The sequence below is a fragment of the Heloderma suspectum genome, chromosome 15 (assembly GCF_057233095.1).
Source record: "Heloderma suspectum isolate Gila_16-S chromosome 15, 16-S_ref, whole genome shotgun sequence".
Classification (NCBI taxonomy): domain Eukaryota; kingdom Metazoa; phylum Chordata; class Lepidosauria; order Squamata; family Helodermatidae; genus Heloderma; species Heloderma suspectum.
Window position 1 is genome coordinate 15,968,570 of NC_139472.1, and position 23,673 is coordinate 15,992,242.

Sequence of the window (23,673 nt, forward strand, 5' to 3'; positions counted from 1 at the left end):
CATGCTGGGAGCAGTAGGGCTTTTCTTCTCCTGCCTGAACATGCACAGCATTGCTCCCTCGGGGTCCTACAACTCCCAGCATGCCTGGCTGGGGCATGCTGGGAGCAGTAGGGCTGTTTTCTCCTGCCTGAACATGCACAGCATTGCTCCCTCGGGTCCTACAACTCCCAGCATGCCTGGCTGGGGCATGCTGGGAGCGGCAGGGCTTTTCTTCTCCTGCCTGAACATGCACAGCATTGCTCCCTTGGGTCCTACAACTCCCAGCATGCCTGGCTGGGGCATGCTGGGAGCAGTAGGGCTGTTTTCTCCTGCCTGAACATGCACAGCATTGCTCCCTCGGGGTCCTACAACTCCCAGCATGCCTGGCTGGGGCATGCTGGGAGCAGTAGGGCTGTTTTCTCCTGCCTGAACATGCACAGCATTGCTCCCTCGGGGTCCTACAACTCCCAGCATGCCTGGCTGGGGCATGCTGGGAGCAGTACGGCTGTTTTCTCCTGCCTGAACATGCACAGCATTGCTCCCTCGGGGTCCTACAACTCCCAGCATGCCTGGCTGGGGCATGCTGGGAGCAGTAGGGCTGTTTTCTCCTGCCTGAACATGCACAGCATTGCTCCCTCGGGGTCCTACAACTCCCAGCATGCCTGGCTGGGGCATGCTGGGAGCAGTAGGGCTGTTTTCTCCTGCCTGAACATGCACAGCATTGCTCCCTTGGGTCCTACAACTCCCAGCATGCCTGGCTGGGGCATGCTGGGAGCGGCAGGGCTTTTCTTCTCCTGCCTGAACATGCACAGCATTGCTCCCTCGGGGTCCTACAACTCCCAGCATGCCTGGCTGGGGCATGCTGGGAGCAGTAGGGCTGTTTTCTCCTGCCTGAACATGCACAGCATTGCTCCCTTGGGTCCTACAACTCCCAGCATGCCTGGCTGGGGCATGCTGGGAGCGGCAGGGCTTTTCTTCTCCTGCCTGAACATGCACAGCATTGCTCCCTCGGGGTCCTACAACTCCCAGCATGCCTGGCTGGGGCATGCTGGGAGCAGTAGGGCTGTTTTCTCCTGCCTGAACATGCACAGCATTGCTCCCTCGGGGTCCTACAACTCCCAGCATGCCTGGCTGGGGCATGCTGGGAGCAGTAGGGCTGTTTTCTCCTGCCTGAACATGCACAGCATTGCTCCCTCGGGGTCCTACAACTCCCAGCATGCCTGGCTGGGGCATGCTGGGAGCGGCAGGGCTTTTCTTCTCCTGCCTGAACATGCACAGCATTGCTCCCTCGGGGTCCTACAACTCCCAGCATGCCTGGCTGGGGCATGCTGGGAGCAGTAGGGCTGTTTTCTCCTGCCTGAACATGCACAGCATTGCTCCCTCGGGGTCCTACAACTCCCAGCATGCCTGGCTGGGGCATGCTGGGAGCAGTAGGGCTGTTTTCTCCTGCCTGAACATGCACAGCATTGCTCCCTTGGGTCCTACAACTCCCAGCATGCCTGGCTGGGGCATGCTGGGAGCGGCAGGGCTTTTCTTCTCCTGCCTGAACATGCACAGCATTGCTCCCTCGGGGTCCTACAACTCCCAGCATGCCTGGCTGGGGCATGCTGGGAGCAGTAGGGCTGTTTTCTCCTGCCTGAACATGCACAGCATTGCTCCCTCGGGGTCCTACAACTCCCAGCATGCCTGGCTGGGGCATGCTGGGAGCAGTAGGGCTGTTTTCTCCTGCCTGAACATGCACAGCATTGCTCCCTCGGGGTCCTACAACTCCCAGCATGCCTGGCTGGGGCATGCTGGGAGCAGTAGGGCTGTTTTCTCCTGCCTGAACATGCACAGCATTGCTCCCTCGGGGTCCTACAACTCCCAGCATGCCTGGCTGGGGCATGCTGGGAGCAGTAGGGCTGTTTTCTCCTGCCTGAACATGCACAGCATTGCTCCCTCGGGGTCCTACAACTCCCAGCATGCCTGGCTGGGGCATGCTGGGAGCAGTAGGGCTGTTTTCTCCTGCCTGAACATGCACAGCATTGCTCCCTCGGGGTCCTACAACTCCCAGCATGCCTGGCTGGGGCATGCTGGGAGCAGTAGGGCTTTTCTTCTCCTGCCTGAACATGCACAGCATTGCTCCCTTGGGTCCTACAACTCCCAGCATGCCTGGCTGGGGCATGCTGGGAGCAGTAGGGCTGTTTTCTCCTGCCTGAACATGCACAGCATTGCTCCCTTGGGTCCTACAACTCCCAGCATGCCTGGCTGGGGCATGCTGGGAGCGGCAGGGCTTTTCTTCTCCTGCCTGAACATGCACAGCATTGCTCCCTCGGGGACCTACAACTCCCATCATGCCTGGCTGGGGCATGCTGGGAGCGGCAGGGCTTTTCTTCTCCTGCCTGAACATGCACAGCATTGCTCCCTCGGGGTCCTACAACTCCCAGCATGCCTGGCTGGGGCATGCTGGGAGCAGTAGGGCTGTTTTCTCCTGCCTGAACATGCACAGCATTGCTCCCTCGGGGTCCTACAACTCCCAGCATGCCTGGCTGGGGCATGCTGGGAGCAGTAGGGCTGTTTTCTCCTGCCTGAACATGCACAGCATTGCTCCCTTGGGTCCTACAACTCCCAGCATGCCTGGCTGGGGCATGCTGGGAGCGGCAGGGCTTTTCTTCTCCTGCCTGAACATGCACAGCATTGCTCCCTCGGGGTCCTACAACTCCCAGCATGCCTGGCTGGGGCATGCTGGGAGCAGTAGGGCTGTTTTCTCCTGCCTGAACATGCACAGCATTGCTCCCTCGGGGTCCTACAACTCCCAGCATGCCTGGCTGGGGCATGCTGGGAGCAGTAGGGCTGTTTTCTCCTGCCTGAACATGCACAGCATTGCTCCCTTGGGTCCTACAACTCCCAGCATGCCTGGCTGGGGCATGCTGGGAGCGGCAGGGCTTTTCTTCTCCTGCCTGAACATGCACAGCATTGCTCCCTCGGGGTCCTACAACTCCCAGCATGCCTGGCTGGGGCATGCTGGGAGCAGTAGGGCTGTTTTCTCCTGCCTGAACATGCACAGCATTGCTCCCTTGGGTCCTACAACTCCCAGCATGCCTGGCTGGGGCATGCTGGGAGCAGTAGGGCTGTTTTCTCCTGCCTGAACATGCACAGCATTGCTCCCTTGGGTCCTACAACTCCCAGCATGCCTGGCTGGGGCATGCTGGGAGCGGCAGGGCTTTTCTTCTCCTGCCTGAACATGCACAGCATTGCTCCCTCGGGGTCCTACAACTCCCAGCATGCCTGGCTGGGGCATGCTGGGAGCAGTAGGGCTGTTTTCTCCTGCCTGAACATGCACAGCATTGCTCCCTTGGGTCCTACAACTCCCAGCATGCCTGGCTGGGGCATGCTGGGAGCAGTAGGGCTGTTTTCTCCTGCCTGAACATGCACAGCATTGCTCCCTTGGGTCCTACAACTCCCAGCATGCCTGGCTGGGGCATGCTGGGAGCGGCAGGGCTGTTTTCTCCTGCCTGAACATGCACAGCATTGCTCCCTCGGGGTCCTACAACTCCCAGCATGCCTGGCTGGGGCATGCTGGGAGCAGTAGGGCTGTTTTCTCCTGCCTGAACATGCACAGCATTGCTCCCTTGGGTCCTACAACTCCCAGCATGCCTGGCTGGGGCATGCTGGGAGCGGCAGGGCTTTTCTTCTCCTGCCTGAACACGCACAGCATTGCTCCCTCGGGGTCCTACAACTCCCAGCATGCCTGGCTGGGGCATGCTGGGAGCGGCAGGGCTTTTCTTCTCCTGCCTGAACATGCACAGCATTGCTCCCTCGGGGTCCTACAACTCCCAGCATGCCTGGCTGGGGCATGCTGGGAGCAGTAGGGCTGTTTTCTCCTGCCTGAACATGCACAGCATTGCTCCCTCGGGGTCCTACAACTCCCAGCATGCCTGGCTGGGGCATGCTGGGAGCAGTAGGGCTGTTTTCTCCTGCCTGAACATGCACAGCATTGCTCCCTTGGGTCCTACAACTCCCAGCATGCCTGGCTGGGGCATGCTGGGAGCGGCAGGACTTTTCTTCTCCTGCCTGAACATGCACAGCATTGCTCCCTCGGGGTCCTACAACTCCCAGCATGCCTGGCTGGGGCATGCTGGGAGCAGTAGGGCTGTTTTCTCCTGCCTGAACATGCACAGCATTGCTCCCTCGGGGTCCTACAACTCCCAGCATGCCTGGCTGGGGCATGCTGGGAGCAGTAGGGCTGTTTTCTCCTGCCTGAACATGCACAGCATTGCTCCCTCGGGGTCCTACAACTCCCAGCATGCCTGGCTGGGGCATGCTGGGAGCAGTAGGGCTGTTTTCTCCTGCCTGAACATGCACAGCATTGCTCCCTCGGGGTCCTACAACTCCCAGCATGCCTGGCTGGGGCATGCTGGGAGCAGTAGGGCTGTTTTCTCCTGCCTGAACATGCACAGCATTGCTCCCTTGGGTCCTACAACTCCCAGCATGCCTGGCTGGGGCATGCTGGGAGCGGCAGGGCTTTTCTTCTCCTGCCTGAACATGCACAGCATTGCTCCCTCGGGGTCCTACAACTCCCAGCATGCCTGGCTGGGGCATGCTGGGAGCGGCAGGGCTGTTTTCTCCTGCCTGAACATGCACAGCATTGCTCCCTTGGGTCCTACAACTCCCAGCATGCCTGGCTGGGGCATGCTGGGAGCGGCAGGGCTTTTCTTCTCCTGCCTGAACATGCACAGCATTGCTCCCTCGGGGTCCTACAACTCCCAGCATGCCTGGCTGGGGCATGCTGGGAGCGGCAGGGCTTTTCTTCTCCTGCCTGAACATGCACAGCATTGCTCCCTCGGGGTCCTACAACTCCCAGCATGCCTGGCTGGGGCATGCTGGGAGCAGTAGGGCTGTTTTCTCCTGCCTGAACATGCACAGCATTGCTCCCTCGGGGTCCTACAACTCCCAGCATGCCTGGCTGGGGCATGCTGGGAGCAGTAGGGCTGTTTTCTCCTGCCTGAACATGCACAGCATTGCTCCCTTGGGTCCTACAACTCCCAGCATGCCTGGCTGGGGCATGCTGGGAGCGGCAGGGCTTTTCTTCTCCTGCCTGAACATGCACAGCATTGCTCCCTCGGGGTCCTACAACTCCCAGCATGCCTGGCTGGGGCATGCTGGGAGCAGTAGGGCTGTTTTCTCCTGCCTGAACATGCACAGCATTGCTCCCTCGGGGTCCTACAACTCCCAGCATGCCTGGCTGGGGCATGCTGGGAGCAGTAGGGCTGTTTTCTCCTGCCTGAACATGCACAGCATTGCTCCCTTGGGTCCTACAACTCCCAGCATGCCTGGCTGGGGCATGCTGGGAGCGGCAGGGCTTTTCTTCTCCTGCCTGAACATGCACAGCATTGCTCCCTCAGGGTCCTACAACTCCCAGCATGCCTGGCTGGGGCATGCTGGGAGCAGTAGGGCTGTTTTCTCCTGCCTGAACATGCACAGCATTGCTCCCTTGGGTCCTACAACTCCCAGCATGCCTGGCTGGGGCATGCTGGGAGCGGCAGGGCTTTTCTTCTCCTGCCTGAACATGCACAGCATTGCTCCCTCGGGGTCCTGCAACTCCCAGCATGCCTGGCTGGGGCATGCTGGGAGCGGCAGGGCTTTTCTTCTCCTGCCTGAACATGCACAGCATTGCTCCCTCGGGGTCCTACAACTCCCAGCATGCCTGGCTGGGGCATGCTGGGAGCAGTAGGGCTGTTTTCTCCTGCCTGAACATGCACAGCATTGCTCCCTCGGGGTCCTACAACTCCCAGCATGCCTGGCTGGGGCATGCTGGGAGCGGCAGGGCTTTTCTTCTCCTGCCTGAACATGCACAGCATTGCTCCCTTGGGTCCTACAACTCCCAGCATGCCTGGCTGGGGCATGCTGGGAGCGGCAGGGCTCTTTTCTTCCGTCTCAATATGCACGGGCTTGCTCCGTTGGGTCCTACAACTCCCAGCATGCCTGGCTGGGGCATGCTGGGAGCGGCAGGGCTTTTCTTCTCCTGCCTGAACATGCACAGCATTGCTCCCTCGGGGTCCTACAACTCCCAGCATGCCTGGCTGGGGCATGCTGGGAGCAGTAGGGCTGTTTTCTCCTGCCTGAACATGCACAGCATTGCTCCCTTGGGTCCTACAACTCCCAGCATGCCTGGCTGGGGCATGCTGGGAGCGGCAGGGCTTTTCTTCTCCTGCCTGAACATGCACAGCATTGCTCCCTCGGGGTCCTACAACTCCCAGCATGCCTGGCTGGGGCATGCTGGGAGCAGTAGGGCTGTTTTCTCCTGCCTGAACATGCACAGCATTGCTCCCTCGGGGTCCTACAACTCCCAGCATGCCTGGCTGGGGCATGCTGGGAGCAGTAGGGCTGTTTTCTCCTGCCTGAACATGCACAGCATTGCTCCCTTGGGTCCTACAACTCCCAGCATGCCTGGCTGGGGCATGCTGGGAGCGGCAGGGCTTTTCTTCTCCTGCCTGAACATGCACAGCATTGCTCCCTCGGGGTCCTACAACTCCCAGCATGCCTGGCTGGGGCATGCTGGGAGCAGTAGGGCTGTTTTCTCCTGCCTGAACATGCACAGCATTGCTCCCTTGGGTCCTACAACTCCCAGCATGCCTGGCTGGGGCATGCTGGGAGCAGTAGGGCTGTTTTCTCCTGCCTGAACATGCACAGCATTGCTCCCTTGGGTCCTACAACTCCCAGCATGCCTGGCTGGGGCATGCTGGGAGCGGCAGGGCTTTTCTTCTCCTGCCTGAACATGCACAGCATTGCTCCCTCGGGGTCCTACAACTCCCAGCATGCCTGGCTGGGGCATGCTGGGAGCAGTAGGGCTGTTTTCTCCTGCCTGAACATGCACAGCATTGCTCCCTTGGGTCCTACAACTCCCAGCATGCCTGGCTGGGGCATGCTGGGAGCAGTAGGGCTGTTTTCTCCTGCCTGAACATGCACAGCATTGCTCCCTTGGGTCCTACAACTCCCAGCATGCCTGGCTGGGGCATGCTGGGAGCGGCAGGGCTGTTTTCTCCTGCCTGAACATGCACAGCATTGCTCCCTCGGGGTCCTACAACTCCCAGCATGCCTGGCTGGGGCATGCTGGGAGCAGTAGGGCTGTTTTCTCCTGCCTGAACATGCACAGCATTGCTCCCTTGGGTCCTACAACTCCCAGCATGCCTGGCTGGGGCATGCTGGGAGCGGCAGGGCTTTTCTTCTCCTGCCTGAACATGCACAGCATTGCTCCCTCGGGGTCCTACAACTCCCAGCATGCCTGGCTGGGGCATGCTGGGAGCGGCAGGGCTTTTCTTCTCCTGCCTGAACATGCACAGCATTGCTCCCTCGGGGTCCTACAACTCCCAGCATGCCTGGCTGGGGCATGCTGGGAGCAGTAGGGCTGTTTTCTCCTGCCTGAACATGCACAGCATTGCTCCCTCGGGGTCCTACAACTCCCAGCATGCCTGGCTGGGGCATGCTGGGAGCAGTAGGGCTGTTTTCTCCTGCCTGAACATGCACAGCATTGCTCCCTTGGGTCCTACAACTCCCAGCATGCCTGGCTGGGGCATGCTGGGAGCGGCAGGACTTTTCTTCTCCTGCCTGAACATGCACAGCATTGCTCCCTCGGGGTCCTACAACTCCCAGCATGCCTGGCTGGGGCATGCTGGGAGCAGTAGGGCTGTTTTCTCCTGCCTGAACATGCACAGCATTGCTCCCTCGGGGTCCTACAACTCCCAGCATGCCTGGCTGGGGCATGCTGGGAGCAGTAGGGCTGTTTTCTCCTGCCTGAACATGCACAGCATTGCTCCCTCGGGGTCCTACAACTCCCAGCATGCCTGGCTGGGGCATGCTGGGAGCAGTAGGGCTGTTTTCTCCTGCCTGAACATGCACAGCATTGCTCCCTCGGGGTCCTACAACTCCCAGCATGCCTGGCTGGGGCATGCTGGGAGCAGTAGGGCTGTTTTCTCCTGCCTGAACATGCACAGCATTGCTCCCTTGGGTCCTACAACTCCCAGCATGCCTGGCTGGGGCATGCTGGGAGCGGCAGGGCTTTTCTTCTCCTGCCTGAACATGCACAGCATTGCTCCCTCGGGGTCCTACAACTCCCAGCATGCCTGGCTGGGGCATGCTGGGAGCGGCAGGGCTGTTTTCTCCTGCCTGAACATGCACAGCATTGCTCCCTTGGGTCCTACAACTCCCAGCATGCCTGGCTGGGGCATGCTGGGAGCGGCAGGGCTTTTCTTCTCCTGCCTGAACATGCACAGCATTGCTCCCTCGGGGTCCTACAACTCCCAGCATGCCTGGCTGGGGCATGCTGGGAGCGGCAGGGCTTTTCTTCTCCTGCCTGAACATGCACAGCATTGCTCCCTCGGGGTCCTACAACTCCCAGCATGCCTGGCTGGGGCATGCTGGGAGCAGTAGGGCTGTTTTCTCCTGCCTGAACATGCACAGCATTGCTCCCTCGGGGTCCTACAACTCCCAGCATGCCTGGCTGGGGCATGCTGGGAGCAGTAGGGCTGTTTTCTCCTGCCTGAACATGCACAGCATTGCTCCCTTGGGTCCTACAACTCCCAGCATGCCTGGCTGGGGCATGCTGGGAGCGGCAGGGCTTTTCTTCTCCTGCCTGAACATGCACAGCATTGCTCCCTCGGGGTCCTACAACTCCCAGCATGCCTGGCTGGGGCATGCTGGGAGCAGTAGGGCTGTTTTCTCCTGCCTGAACATGCACAGCATTGCTCCCTCGGGGTCCTACAACTCCCAGCATGCCTGGCTGGGGCATGCTGGGAGCAGTAGGGCTGTTTTCTCCTGCCTGAACATGCACAGCATTGCTCCCTTGGGTCCTACAACTCCCAGCATGCCTGGCTGGGGCATGCTGGGAGCGGCAGGGCTTTTCTTCTCCTGCCTGAACATGCACAGCATTGCTCCCTCAGGGTCCTACAACTCCCAGCATGCCTGGCTGGGGCATGCTGGGAGCAGTAGGGCTGTTTTCTCCTGCCTGAACATGCACAGCATTGCTCCCTTGGGTCCTACAACTCCCAGCATGCCTGGCTGGGGCATGCTGGGAGCGGCAGGGCTTTTCTTCTCCTGCCTGAACATGCACAGCATTGCTCCCTCGGGGTCCTGCAACTCCCAGCATGCCTGGCTGGGGCATGCTGGGAGCGGCAGGGCTTTTCTTCTCCTGCCTGAACATGCACAGCATTGCTCCCTCGGGGTCCTACAACTCCCAGCATGCCTGGCTGGGGCATGCTGGGAGCAGTAGGGCTGTTTTCTCCTGCCTGAACATGCACAGCATTGCTCCCTCGGGGTCCTACAACTCCCAGCATGCCTGGCTGGGGCATGCTGGGAGCGGCAGGGCTTTTCTTCTCCTGCCTGAACATGCACAGCATTGCTCCCTTGGGTCCTACAACTCCCAGCATGCCTGGCTGGGGCATGCTGGGAGCGGCAGGGCTCTTTTCTTCCGTCTCAATATGCACGGGCTTGCTCCGTTGGGTCCTACAACTCCCAGCATGCCTGGCTGGGGCATGCTGGGAGCGGCAGGGCTTTTCTTCTCCTGCCTGAACATGCACAGCATTGCTCCCTCGGGGTCCTACAACTCCCAGCATGCCTGGCTGGGGCATGCTGGGAGCAGTAGGGCTGTTTTCTCCTGCCTGAACATGCACAGCATTGCTCCCTCGGGGTCCTACAACTCCCAGCATGCCTGGCTGGGGCATGCTGGGAGCAGTAGGGCTGTTTTCTCCTGCCTGAACATGCACAGCATTGCTCCCTTGGGTCCTACAACTCCCAGCATGCCTGGCTGGGGCATGCTGGGAGCGGCAGGGCTCTTTTCTTCCGTCTCAATATGCACGGGCTTGCTCCCTTGGGTCCTACAACTCCCAGCATGCCTGGCTGGGGCATGCTGGGAGCGGCAGGGCTTTTCTTCTCCTGCCTGAACATGCACAGCATTGCTCCCTCGGGGTCCTACAACTCCCAGCATGCCTGGCTGGGGCATGCTGGGAGCAGTAGGGCTGTTTTCTCCTGCCTGAACATGCACAGCATTGCTCCCTCGGGGTCCTACAACTCCCAGCATGCCTGGCTGGGGCATGCTGGGAGCGGCAGGGCTCTTTTCTTCCGTCTCAATATGCACGGGCTTGCTCCCTTGGGTCCTACAACTCCCAGCATGCCTGGCTGGGGCATGCTGGGAGTGGCAGGGCTCTTTTCTTCCGTCTCAATATGCACGGGCTTGCTCCCTTGGGTCCTACAACTCCCAGCATGCCTGGCTGGGGCATGCTGGGAGCGGCAGGGCTTTTCTTCTCCTGCCTGAACATGCGCAGCATTGCTCCCTCGGGGTCCTACAACTCCCAGCATGCCTGGCTGGGGCATGCTGGGAGCAGTAGGGCTGTTTTCTCCTGCCTGAACATGCACAGCATTGCTCCCTTGGGTCCTACAACTCCCAGCATGCCTGGCTGGGGCATGCTGGGAGCAGTAGGGCTGTTTTCTCCTGCCTGAACATGCACAGCATTGCTCCCTCGGGGTCCTACAACTCCCAGCATGCCTGGCTGGGGCATGCTGGGAGCGGCAGGGCTTTTCTTCTCCTGCCTGAACATGCACAGCATTGCTCCCTTGGGTCCTACAACTCCCAGCATGCCTGGCTGGGGCATGCTGGGAGCGGCAGGGCTCTTTTCTTCCGTCTCAATATGCACGGGCTTGCTCCCTTGGGTCCTACAACTCCCAGCATGCCTGGCTGGGGCATGCTGGGAGCAGTAGGGCTGTTTTCTCCTGCCTGAACATGCACAGCATTGCTCCCTTGGGTCCTACAACTCCCAGCATGCCTGGCTGGGGCATGCTGGGAGCGGCAGGGCTTTTCTTCTCCTGCCTGAACATGCACAGCATTGCTCCCTCGGGGTCCTACAACTCCCAGCATGCCTGGCTGGGGCATGCTGGGAGCAGTAGGGCTGTTTTCTCCTGCCTGAACATGCACAGCATTGCTCCCTCGGGGTCCTACAACTCCCAGCATGCCTGGCTGGGGCATGCTGGGAGCAGTAGGGCTGTTTTCTCCTGCCTGAACATGCACAGCATTGCTCCCTTGGGTCCTACAACTCCCAGCATGCCTGGCTGGGGCATGCTGGGAGCGGCAGGGCTTTTCTTCTCCTGCCTGAACATGCACAGCATTGCTCCCTCGGGGTCCTACAACTCCCAGCATGCCTGGCTGGGGCATGCTGGGAGCAGTAGGGCTGTTTTCTCCTGCCTGAACATGCACAGCATTGCTCCCTTGGGTCCTACAACTCCCAGCATGCCTGGCTGGGGCATGCTGGGAGCGGCAGGGCTTTTCTTCTCCTGCCTGAACATGCACAGCATTGCTCCCTCGGGGTCCTACAACTCCCAGCATGCCTGGCTGGGGCATGCTGGGAGCGGCAGGGCTTTTCTTCTCCTGCCTGAACATGCACAGCATTGCTCCCTCGGGGTCCTACAACTCCCAGCATGCCTGGCTGGGGCATGCTGGGAGCAGTAGGGCTGTTTTCTCCTGCCTGAACATGCACAGCATTGCTCCCTCGGGGTCCTACAACTCCCAGCATGCCTGGCTGGGGCATGCTGGGAGCAGTAGGGCTGTTTTCTCCTGCCTGAACATGCACAGCATTGCTCCCTTGGGTCCTACAACTCCCAGCATGCCTGGCTGGGGCATGCTGGGAGCGGCAGGGCTTTTCTTCTCCTGCCTGAACATGCACAGCATTGCTCCCTCGGGGTCCTACAACTCCCAGCATGCCTGGCTGGGGCATGCTGGGAGCAGTAGGGCTGTTTTCTCCTGCCTGAACATGCACAGCATTGCTCCCTCGGGGTCCTACAACTCCCAGCATGCCTGGCTGGGGCATGCTGGGAGCAGTAGGGCTTTTCTTCTCCTGCCTGAACATGCACAGCATTGCTCCCTCGGGGTCCTACAACTCCCAGCATGCCTGGCTGGGGCATGCTGGGAGCAGTAGGGCTGTTTTCTCCTGCCTGAACATGCACAGCATTGCTCCCTCGGGTCCTACAAGTCCCAGCATGCCCGGCCAGCCACGGCGGCTGGGGCGTGCTGGGAGCGGCAGGGCGTCCGTCTCCTGCCTGAGCGTAGGCGGCGTTGCTCCCTCGGGGATCCAGCCCGCGGCGCCCCCACGCGCCTCCTCAGCCACGGGCCCGCCGGAGCCTCCCCGCGCAGGCGAGCGGGCGCGCCGGAGGGTTCGCGGCCTGCCCTCTGCGAATCCGTCGCCACGGCGACCCGGCTCCCTCCTCGGCCCGCCGATCGCTCGCTCGGCGCTCGCCTCGCCGGCCTGCCGCCCCTCCTCTCCGCGCGCGGCCTGACGCGGGTAAGCGGGCGAGGCGCGGCGAGGCGGGCCGGCTGGGTCGGGACGGGACGGGACGGGACGGGCGCGGCGAGCGGACGCGCGTGGAGACTGCCAGGTGCGGCTCGCGCGGGGCGGGGGGCGCCCCCCCCGGAAGTGCCGGGGCGCCGCCCCCTTGACCTCCCCGTCCCCAAGCGGCCGGGGCTTCTCCGGGGCTGCCCCGGCAGGGCCTCGCCCGCGGTGGCCCGGCCCGGCCGCTCCCCTTGCCTGCGGGAAGCCGCTTTCCCCGCGCCTCCCTCCCTCCCACGCCGCCTGAGGGGAGCCGGAGGGGAGCCGAGCCCGCCGGCCCTTTCGCCCCCCCCCCCCGTGGCCGTCTCGCTACAGCAGCGGCGCCACAACCACAGCCCTGCGAGGTAGACCCGCGCCCCCCTTCTCTTCCCTCCCCTCTCGCCCTGAACATCGCAGCCGCAGGAATACTAATATCTGCTCAGTGCCTCGAAGGGTATCGTGCCGGATGCGTTTGGATGGCGACTCCCCTGAGCCCCGGCTGGCGTGGCTGATGGCCACGGAGCCGGGCGCTTGGGCTGCAGCTCCCCTGAGCCCCGGCCGGCGTGGCTGATGGCCACGGAGCCGGGCGCTTGGGCTGCAGCTCCCCTGAGCCCCGGCCGGCGTGGCTGATGGCCACGGAGCCGGGCGCTTGGGCTGCAGCTCCCCTGAGCCCCGGCCGGCGTGGCTGATGGCCACGGAGCCGGGCGCTTGGGCTGCAGCTCCCCTGAGCCCCGGCCGGCGTGGCTGATGGCCACGGAGCCGGGCGCTTGGGCTGCAGCTCCCCTGAGCCCCCGCCGGCGTGGCTGATGGCCACGGAGCCGGGCGCTTGGGCTGCAGCTCCCCTGAGCCCCCGCCGGCGTGGCTGATGGCCACGGAGCCGGGCGCTTGGGCTGCAGCTCCCCTGAGCCCCGGCCGGCGTGGCTGATGGCCACGGAGCCGGGCGCTTGGGCTGCAGCTCCCCTGAGCCCCGGCCGGCGTGGCTGATGGCCACGGAGCCGGGCGCTTGGGCTGCAGCTCCCCTGAGCCCCGGCCGGCGTGGCTGATGGCCACGGAGTCCGAGTGTTGTTGTCCAAATCCTCTGGAGGGCGCCAGGGGCAGCTGGATCTCATGATACTAGAACCTCTATCAGACCGCTCTGTTTCGCTGCTCCTTTGTGAGCCTCGCAAAATACTCGGGCCCGGGGTCGTCCCATGGAGCTGAGTGGTGGGAGATTCAGGAGGGAGGAAAGGAAGGGCTTCTTCACGCAGCACTTGATTAAACTACAGAATTCGCTCTCACCAGATGGGGTGATGGCCACCAACTCGTAGGGCTTTAAAAGCGGGTTAGGTAAATTCCTGGATGAGGAAGCTATCCGTGGCTACCGGTCCTAATGGCTCTATGCTATCTCCAGTGTCAGAGGCAGTAGGCCTATGTACTCGCAGAAAAAGAGTAAAATCCTAAACCACCCAAAAAAGCCACCAAACAGTGTAGGTTATAGGAAAGCATCTATATATACAGGTGTATTAAATGTACAAACAAGTTAATATACAATTATAAACAAGCTTTTAATAAAATATTACAAACAAGTTTAAAAGGATCTATAAACAGTTCTCCCTACATACATATTATAATAATTGGTATCTATACCAAGCTATACAAATTTTGCAATACCCCTGTCCCAAACTCGTTTCGACCTATACTTGAGGACTGTTTGTAGATCGTTTTAACCTTCTTTGTAATATTTTATTAAAGCCTTGTTTTTAATTGCATAGTAGAATTGTTTGTTTATTTAATACACCTGTATATATGGATAGATAGATAGATAGATAGATAGCCTATGCATACCAGTTACTGGGGAACATGGGTGGAAGGGTGCTGTTGCACTCATGTCCTGCTTGTGGGTTCCCGGTCGACAGCTGGTTGGCCATTGTGTGAACAGAATGCTGGTCTCGATGGACCCTTGGTCTGATCCTGCAGGGCTCTTCTTACGTTCTAATGTTCCTATCTACACCCTCGTGTCATACTGATACAATCCCGTTCTGGCTATATCCTTCTCACACATTTATCCCTTGTAGTGCACGCAGTGGTGTCTGTTGTGGTATTTTGGGTAATGTGGGATAAAAAGTGGATAAAAATAATGCTAGAAAAACAGTACACAGGAATGTGTAATGTGCCCCAACAGTTATTAGGACACTTCAGTGGTGATAAAAAGCACTAGTGTAGATCTAGCCTAAGTTGCCTACGCCTGGCCTAAATTGCTTCATGTCTGTTATCTTGAAGTTGTCTTGCAACAACCCTGCCAGGCAGGCCGGTACTGTTTCCTTCCCCCTCTCCACCCCAGGGGAGGAATCATAGGGAGTAATCCAACTAAAGTCCTACTTAGAGTAGACCCGTTGAAATGAATGGGTTAAGTTAGGCATGATTAACTTAATCCTATTCATTTCAGTGGGTCTGTTCTAAGTAAGACTGTAGTTGGATTCTACCCATAGAAGCCACCTGGCCAATATTGCAGCTGGAAGAATAAGCATATTTGCATAGCACTTTCTACTGTGAAAACTACTTGGATGTCTTTTACCTTGGTGTCATCTTGCAACAGCCCTGTGAGGTTGCCCATAGTATTACCCTCAATAGATGTCTCTAAAGGCTATCTAGTGAGCTCTTCATATAATAACTCTGATAAATTCTTCTCATTTCTATGGAACTGCTGCATGTTCAAAGCACAACACATCTTTACAACAACCCTGGGTGGCAGACCAGTGTTATTATCCTCTGTCTTGCACTAAGTCACACATGTCCAGAGAGCTATAGATCCATTATCTTGGTCTCATTCTTGTAACAGCCCTGAGAGGTAGGCTGGTAGTATTACTGCTCTTTCCCCCTGCCCATTGCTGATTAGGTGGAGGTGAGGCAGAGAGAAAGAGAGGTTCCCCTACACGTCACCATGGCAGAGACAAGATTTGAACCTGGGAATTGCTGATTTGTAGCTTAGTCTCTTCTCTACTATGCTACACTAGCTCTCATGGATCATATGTCATACCGCAACATTATAATTAGACCAGTAGTATAAACTGTCGTTCTGCTTGATGAAGTGGATTCTGGCTCATGGAAGCCTCTGCAACAATAAATATGTTAGTCTTTAAGGTCTGTTTTTGTTGCAAGAGATTAAGACAGTTGCCCTTCTAGAATTTGGCCCTTTGTATATTAATATTTGTACTAATATTGTATACTAATATTTGTATATTAATGTATACTACTGATCTTGCTTTGCCAATTTATTGCCAGTTGAGAGTGGGCCACACCCCTTCCATTTGGATCTTTTACCCTTTGGACTGGATTGTATATGTATTTTGCATAGTAATGAGACACAGTTTCGTTGCTGGGCCTTCTACCTTGTAATAATGTGCCCCGTTCTTCTGCTTCTGCCTCTCCCCAGTCCTTTTTCAGTCTGAGGTGCTGTGTCTATATGTGACACATCTTGGGCATTAACTCATTTGGTGTGACCTTATACTTGTTACTCTTTTTGCCTTGGGCCCCACCTGTAATCAGCAATATGGCGGTAATAATAGAGCTTCAACAAAGATTTACTGTGATGATGGCATATACGAAGTATTTTGAATACTTCAAATACAGTGCATGTATAGAAGAGAAAATAAATGCGGAGCTTTTTTGATCCCCAGAACCTTGCAACTAGTTGACTTCTAGTCATGATGGATATATGCTATCTCCAGGTATGCAGGCACCAGGCTTCTGAATGCCATTTGCTGGGATGCAACAGGGCTTTTGCCCTCATGCTTGTGGGCTTTCATTAGGCATCTTGCTGGCACTGTGGGGAGCAGGATTCTGGGCTGGGTAGGCCTGATTCAGTAGGGTGGCCCTTATATTCTTAGTTCCATGTGCCCAAGGGAGATTTGCCCTTCTAGCTTTTGAACAAATGCCCCTACATTGCAAGGCACAGCTCTTCTGAAATGGAGGAGGATGTTTCATAAGTCGTTCGTAGTAAGGTGTGGGAGCGAGAGATAAAAATCGAATGTTCCACTAGAATGCTGAAGGAGTTCGGTGCTCACTTGGATCCCAGTCACTATGTATTATTATACCATCAATATGCAACAGTTGTGTAATTTGAAAGGACAGATCCCTATCTTTATTTTTTTTTAAATGCATAAAGTCATGATTGCAAAACACAAAGCACTCTCAAACATCCTATGGTTAGTAGCAGTAATTAGAAGATTATGGAAGCAGTGTCAAAGTCTGGGTGGGACAGAACCTTTCCCACCAAGGTATGGGCAGGGCTCTTTCCAAGCAACTGGTGGTGTAGCTGAATCCTTACAGCCCGGCTGCATTGGCCAACTGGTGGCTGAAATACACTGGATCAACCCGATTGATTTTCTGGATGTCTGCCTAGGTGGAGGACCCCCCCGGTTCTACAAAAATCCACTCCAGATTGTAATTCCTTTTTTGCAGCGATTCTCTTTTGGTTGTGGTATTTTTTAAAAATCTGCCCTGGGGCAGGACAGTGGTCCATAGCAGGTTGGGGGTTCAGAGAATCACACAGTTGGAAGGGACCTCAAAGCCTGTAGAGTCCAACCATCTGCTACAGCTTCCCTGATTGGTGGCCATCCAGCTGCTGCTTCAACACCTCTAGCAAAGGGGAATCCACCAACTTCTGAAGTAATCTGTTCCACTGTTGCACGGTTTGTACCATCAAGAAGTTCATCCTGATGTTTAGGCCAACTACAATATGATGTGACTGCAAAAAAGGCAAATGCTATTTTGGGCCACAGTAATAGAAGCATAGCTTCCAAATCACGTGAAGTACTAGTTCCCCTCTATTCAGCACTGGTTAGGCCTCATCTTGACTATTGTGCCCAGTTCTTGGCACCATACTTTAAGAAGGATGCAGACAAACTGGAAAAGATTCAGAGGAGGGCAACGAAAATGACCAGGGGACTGGAAACAAACCCCTATGAGAAGAGACTGAAAGAACTGGGCATGTTGAGCCTTGAGGAGAGAAGACGGAGGGGAGTTAGGATAGCGCTCTTGAAGTCCTTGAAAGGTTGACACAGGGAGGAAGGCCAGGATCTCTTCTCGATCATCTCAGGGTGCAGGACATGGAATAATGGGCTGAAGTGACAGGAAGCCAGATTCCGGCTGAACAGGAGAAATGTCTTGACTGTTGGAGCAATACGACAATGGAACCCATTCCCTTGGGAGGTGGTGGGCTCTCCTACATTGGAGGCATTCAAGATGAGGCTGGACAGCCATCGGTCAGGGATGCTTTGACTTGGATTCCTGCCTTGAGCAGGGGGTTGGACTCGATGGTCTTGTAGGCCCCTTCCACTGTACTATTCTATGATTCTACCTTTTCTTGGAACTTGAACCTGTTGGTTAGGCATTTATTTGTTTATTTTATTTGTACCCTACCTTTCTACCAGGAAAAATGGCACTCAAGGCAGCTTACAATCATAAATAAAACTTGATTAAAACAATAATAAAGCAAATGCATTAAAACACAATTAAAAACACAATTACAGAATGAAAACAGCATCCAACCCAACAGACCCGTTCACATGTGAAAGACCTGCTTGAATTAAAAAAGCCTTTGCCAACTATCAGAAGGACAGCAGAGAGGGAGCGAACTTAGCCTCCCTTAGGAGGGAGTTCCACTAACTGGGGGCAGCCACCAAGAAGTCCTTCTCGCGGCGCAACTAAATATGCCTCTGAAGGCAGCGGTCTCTAAAGAAGAGCTTCTCCTGAAAATCTTAAGATCCAGACAGTCTTGTATGGGAGAAGGCGGTCTTTCAGGTACCCTGGTCCCAAGTCAGATTGGGCTTTATAGGTCATAGCCAGCCCTTTGAATTATTAATTATTCTTAATTATATTTCCATACCGCCCCATAGCGAAGCTGTCTGGGCAGTTTACAAAATTTAAACATTAAAATACGATAGACAAAGTTTAAAAACCATTTACATTAAAAACACGTGGACGATATATACAAACAACGTATAGCTAAAAACAACTTTGAACTAAAAACTTTTTTTTAAAAAGCCAACAATAAAACACAGCTTAAAACAACACTGCTTAAATCAGAATTCTGCCACAAAAAAGACCGGTAGCCAATAAAACTGTTCTGACAAGGGAGTTGCATGCTCCCTGTAACCGGCCCTGGTCAGCAGTCTGGCTGCGGCAAAGTTTCTGAATGGTTTGCAAAGGCAGCCCTACAGAGAGCACATTACAGTCGTCGAAACAGGGTGTAACCAAGGCATGCATGACGGTGACTAGATCAGACATCTCTAGGAACCAGCCTCAGCTGCGCAAACACACTCCTGGCTACCACCAAAACCTACCCTCGGAGCAGCAGAACATACATTTGCTCCAAATCTGACTAAAGCTTTTTTCCCCTCCAACAGAAAGTGCCGGTTGAAAAGAGCCTAAAAACTGAGGCAGCTTTTTCATTTGCAGTTTGTGTAGAGCAAGTCTGTACAAAAAAAGAAGAAGAAAAGAATGGCAGCTGGGGAAGGGAGACGGATATTACCGAGCTATAGAGCCATGGAGAGCAGGATAAAATGGTTTGCAGGAAAGTAATTTAAAAACATGGTGTGACGACCTCCCATTCAGTCAGTCATAGGACTGGGGGACATGGTAGGTTTATTTATTTATGGAAAATATTTTAATGCTACTCTTCATGTTTACTAGGCTGGCATACGAAACATAATAAAAAATCCTAATACAGTGTATCAGCTATTCCCAACCTGGTCGCCCTCTAGATGCGCTGGACTACGAGTCCTGTCATCCCCGGTGACCATGGTCATTGTTGGCTGGGGGTGGTGGGAGTTGTAGTCTAACACATCTGGAGGCCAACCAAGTTGGGCAAAGCGGCTTTTATAATAAAAACAATAAAACGACAACAAAAGACAGAAAATACATAAAACGCCTCCTGTTAACCAGCTTAAACTAAACTAGCTTAAAATGCCTGGGCAAACAGGATTTAACCTGGCACTGAAAAGAAGATAATGTTGGTGCCAGTCACATCCCTATGGGGAGGGTATTCCACAGCTGGGAAGCCACAAGAGAGAAGTCCCTCTCCCTTCTTGTCACCGGTGGTTCTTGGAGAGAGAGAGTCTCCCCTGACAACTGTAAAACATGGGCAAGCTGATGTAGGGAGATGTTCTCCTTCAGATATTTGGGTCCTAAGCCGTTTAGGGCTTTAAAGGTAAGTGCCAGCACATTTAATTGGGTTTGGAAGCAAATGGGTAGCCAGTGCAGCTCATTTAGAATCAGAGTAATATGACTCCACCTGGCTGTACCGGTTATCATTCTGGCCACCTCATTTTGCATTAGCTGAAGCTTCTGAAACTTCTTCAAAGGCAGCGCCGCATACAATGAATTTCAGTAAGAGACTCAGCAGTAGAGGCTGTTCTAGCTAGCAACGTCTGTCGCTGGGCAATCCAGTTCTTTTTCGGCTCTACAGAGTTCTGTGGCATGTTCAGCTTGCATCTGTGAGCTAAGCTGCAGGCTTTTCCCTGAACTCCGGGAACCTTTTTGAACGGGGTCGTGGGGGGGGGGGGCGAGGTTTTGTAGTTGGCGCAATTTTCTGTGCAATTTGAACAAATGATGGCCAAATTTTGCAAACTCAGCCCTAATTTGCATGCATTCAGCCCTAATTTGCACAAATAGCAGACCCTCCCCCCAGTGCGAAATTCCAGAAAATCCACAAAGTGGCCCAACTCGCTGCAGATCGAGTCTGGTGCCGTGGCAGGAACCGAACCGAAGTCCGGGAGGCCGAGCCTAGGAAACCTCGCCGGACCCTGCCCCCTCAAATGGATTTCTCCAACATCGCTAGGTCTAGCAATCCAGTTTATTGGCCTAATAAGGGGAACAGCTCAGTAGAGGGGTTGCCAGTAGGTTTTGCCACTCTTAAGGAGCAAAATTCCACAGCTGGTTCTTGCTGGAGATTGCTCACCCGAATTAAATTCATAGTCACTATGGCAGTGGCAGCAACTGTGATTGTTGACTGTAGTGTGTGTTTGTCTGAAATAAATTGTCCGCTTCTGTATTTCACCTAGGTCATCTTTTAACTATGGAACAGAGCAACCAGGCATGACAAAGAAATCCTTGTCACCCTCATCCAAAGAGTAGTCATGTTGGAGGGATTGATAGCCTGGGTCCTCAACAATTACCTGGGCAAATATGTCAGTAACCTGAACACAGACCAACTCTCAGTAGCTCTTCTAAAAGGTAAGGTATATGAATATTATCAGTAACTTGATTTTTAAAGGATTTTTCCCAAGTGTTGTGTTGGTGCGTTTTCCCCCGGTGCTTAGCCTTTGACATCTGCTTTTTTTCTCCTTGTTTTAATGAGATGGGTGTTGATTGGTACAGCAGGAGGTGAAAACCCTGCGTGATGTGGGTAAAACAGTCAGTTTTTATGTTCTACTAGTATAGAACGGTAGCTAGAACGTAGGAAAACTAGGTTGACGTTCCCAGCTTGGTCAAGTTGCCATCTTTTGGCCTAACTCTTCTAAGGATTGTTACGGGGCCAAGTTCAGGCAAAATGTTATTCCATTCTTCCAAATCCTCGCTTATCAGTAATGAGCAAGTGTGCTGAAGCTGATGGTTCCCACTTGGCTCCTGCAAACGAGAGAGTGGCTAAACTGATCTGGAACTAATCAGGGAAGAAAAGCTTAGCATTATGTCAGAACCCAGATCTTGGTTTGTCACTCCTCTAACATGCCAGGATCCACCAGCCAACTCCAAACCTTGGCTTCAAACTCTGGCTTGTCAGAGGAGACAAAAAGCCAGGAAGTCCGGGTACGGACGTAATGCTAAGCTCTTCTGCTCTGGTAAGTTCCTGGTTACTTTAGCCGGTCCTGCTTGCAGGAGAGCTAAGCAGATGCAATCAGGCTGTGTACACCAGCATACTTCCTCACCACCAATAAGCCAGGATTCTGAACAGTGCTAGCCTAGTGTTTTTCATGAACACAGTCGGTAACATCACTCTGAGCTTCTTGGAGGGAGGGCAGAATACATGTGTAAACTATACCTTTGAGCTGTTGATGGTTTTGGTATCCCTGAGACCTGCTGGCTTTTTTGTGAGCTCTTGTGCTGATGTGTGGTAGTATATTTAATGTTTCTCATTACCTCACTTCTCCGTACTCTGATAAAATGGCATGCTCCCCTTTACTATCTCAGCAAAGAAGTTTGCTAATCTATCTGTTGTTTTACTCTGACTTGTTCCTGCAGGTGCTGTAGAATTGGAGAATTTACCATTAAAGAAAGATGCCTTGAAGGAGCTGTTGCCATTTGAGGTCAAAGCTGGTATGTATTTGGAAGCATGTTTAAAGAAGAGTTTCTTTAGGAGCTGTGTTTGTGCTTCTACAGTTGTTTGAATATTACTGGAGCATCTTTTAAGAAAGTGTGTATTAGTGAAATACTGATTTCAGGATGGCTTTAAAAAAGTAGATTGACTTAAAGTGACAAACAGCACGATCATCTCATTTTGCAATAATGTTCATCATGACTGTCCTTGCTTGCATGTGCAGAATATAAATGCAGTGTCCTTGACTTCGAGCTCTGCAGCCACTCCACAGGGATGCGTGTAAAGCTCCATTGAAGTGAATGAGGCAGCTTCTGCATTTGGGAGCTTCTGCATGTATAAAGAGTCACAGAGTGGGATATGTTTCTATTTGTGCTGATCCTGTTCTCCTTGACAATTGTAGGCTTCATTGGCAAGATAACACTACAGATACCATTTTATCGTCCCCATATTGATCCATGGGTGATTTCTGTGTCAAATTTGCACCTTATTGGCTCACCGGAAAAGCAGGAGGATTTTGATGAAGAAAGGGAGAGGCTGTTTGAAAGAGAAAAGAAGAAAGCAATTTTATTAGCACTGGAAGAGAAATGGAAAGTGAGTCACTCAGGAGTTTTACATGAAAGGCTTTAGTTATTTTCGCAATTTGGGAAATGGATTGCACTGAGACCTCAAATCTAATTTCTTGTTTAACCTCTCTAGAAAACCAAATTCTTCTTTCTTTCGAAACAGAGAAAATGGGATGGCTTTTGTTTCTTTTAGTAAGCTGCAAACAAAGCAGATTTGTTTTACAGTTAAAAGAAGTCAGGCCCTGCAACTTTGTAGGGGGCTTGGTGGTGATTAAATCTCTAAGGGTGCAATTCTGTTGAGATAGTCGGCAGCCTCCGATGTTGGAGGCTGCCAAGTATCCAATGCAGGGCGGGTGTAGCCTGGAGGCGATCCTTGCCTCCGTACTCTGGCCACCCTGCATTGTTGGCTAGACAGCCGAATTTGGCTGTCTAGCCGCGGCTTCGGGGATGGAAGGAAGCCGCGTGGTATGTAGGAAGCTGTGAAATGCAGCTTCCTCATTCCCCTCCCTGCCCCTGGGGCCACCCATTTTCACCATCCCCATGCTTCATTTCCGAGCACGGAGATGTAGCTGGCGTGGAGAGAACCGTGCCAACTATGAGGGGGTGGGGGAGGGGAGGGGAGCACGGTTTCTGGGAACCGCATTGGGAGCCCTGGCTCCATCCTCTGTTCCCAGAAACTGCACAATCCTATGGCCCTCTAGACAGTGTCCAGTGGCCCTAGGATGGCTCCCTAAGTTTAAGTTCAGGAAAGGGATGAAAATACCTGCATCATTTTATGATTTTTAGAAATCATACAAATTAGGGTAACATTCCTTGACTGTGACCAACCACGGTTTTTATTGGTGTTCTGTTTTTAAAAGAACAACATTAATATGGTGTTTTAATTCTTTTTATCTTTTACACTTTATGTTTACTGCTCTGGAACCTGTTTCAGATGTGGAGTGGTACACAGCTGTTGTAATGGAATAATAAATAGAAGTGCCAACCTCTGGGGAACACATGTCTGTTCGACCTATGTACGCTTCTTGTGAAGACATGGCCACTCTCAGTTTCCCATTGTGTGTGTGTTGTATGTGTTTGTGTGTGATGAAATAGACATATGTGTTTGTCATGTGAAACAGGCATGCCGATACGTGCAACGTGCACACTCTTTTCTATGCAGAAGAGCTGGAATACCAGCACATATGAAGCAGCCCTTATAGGAAACTTGGAAAGCCTTTGCAGCTTAGCTTTTTCTTCTTCCCCTTTGCTCTGAGCTGTGCATGTAGGTGAAGCGGACTGTTTCTGGGCACGGACTTTGCCAAAGGCCTTGGTAGACCATAATGGGGAGCTAGTTTCTGATCGCTGCTCAGTTTGCTATTCCTGCCCACTGTGCTTATTATAGACCCATGAAGTGCTTCCAAGATGATGAATCGCTGGCTGTTCTTTAAGAGCCCGCAAGTGATCTGGAATGCTTGCTTTTTTTTTGGAGCTCAGCTCATCAGTATTTCCTTGGTGGTGTTTTCTC

At 54.3% G+C, this 23,673-nt stretch overlaps 1 protein-coding gene across 8 annotated transcripts in view; it reads left to right on the top strand.

The window, feature by feature from the left end:
- The first annotated feature begins 12,001 nt into the window (after positions 1-12,001).
- The window catches only part of VPS13D (vacuolar protein sorting 13 homolog D), a 210,812-nt gene continuing 199,140 nt past the window's right edge, over positions 12,002-23,673 (top strand). For 7 of the 8 annotated variants that reach the window (XR_014785992.1, XM_084821541.1, XM_084821543.1 and 4 more), the window contains exons 1-4: positions 12,002-12,284; positions 20,351-20,522; positions 21,528-21,602; positions 22,004-22,194. Coding sequence is in view for 7 of the 8 variants with exons in the window: in XM_084821541.1 (XP_084677667.1) it covers positions 20,426-20,522; positions 21,528-21,602; positions 22,004-22,194 (363 nt within the window). In the remaining variant the exon portion in view is untranslated. Of the gene's footprint in view, positions 12,285-18,908; positions 19,498-20,350; positions 20,523-21,527; positions 21,603-22,003; positions 22,195-23,673 lie in introns of those variants that run through there. The other variant, XM_084821538.1, reaches the window with a different exon arrangement.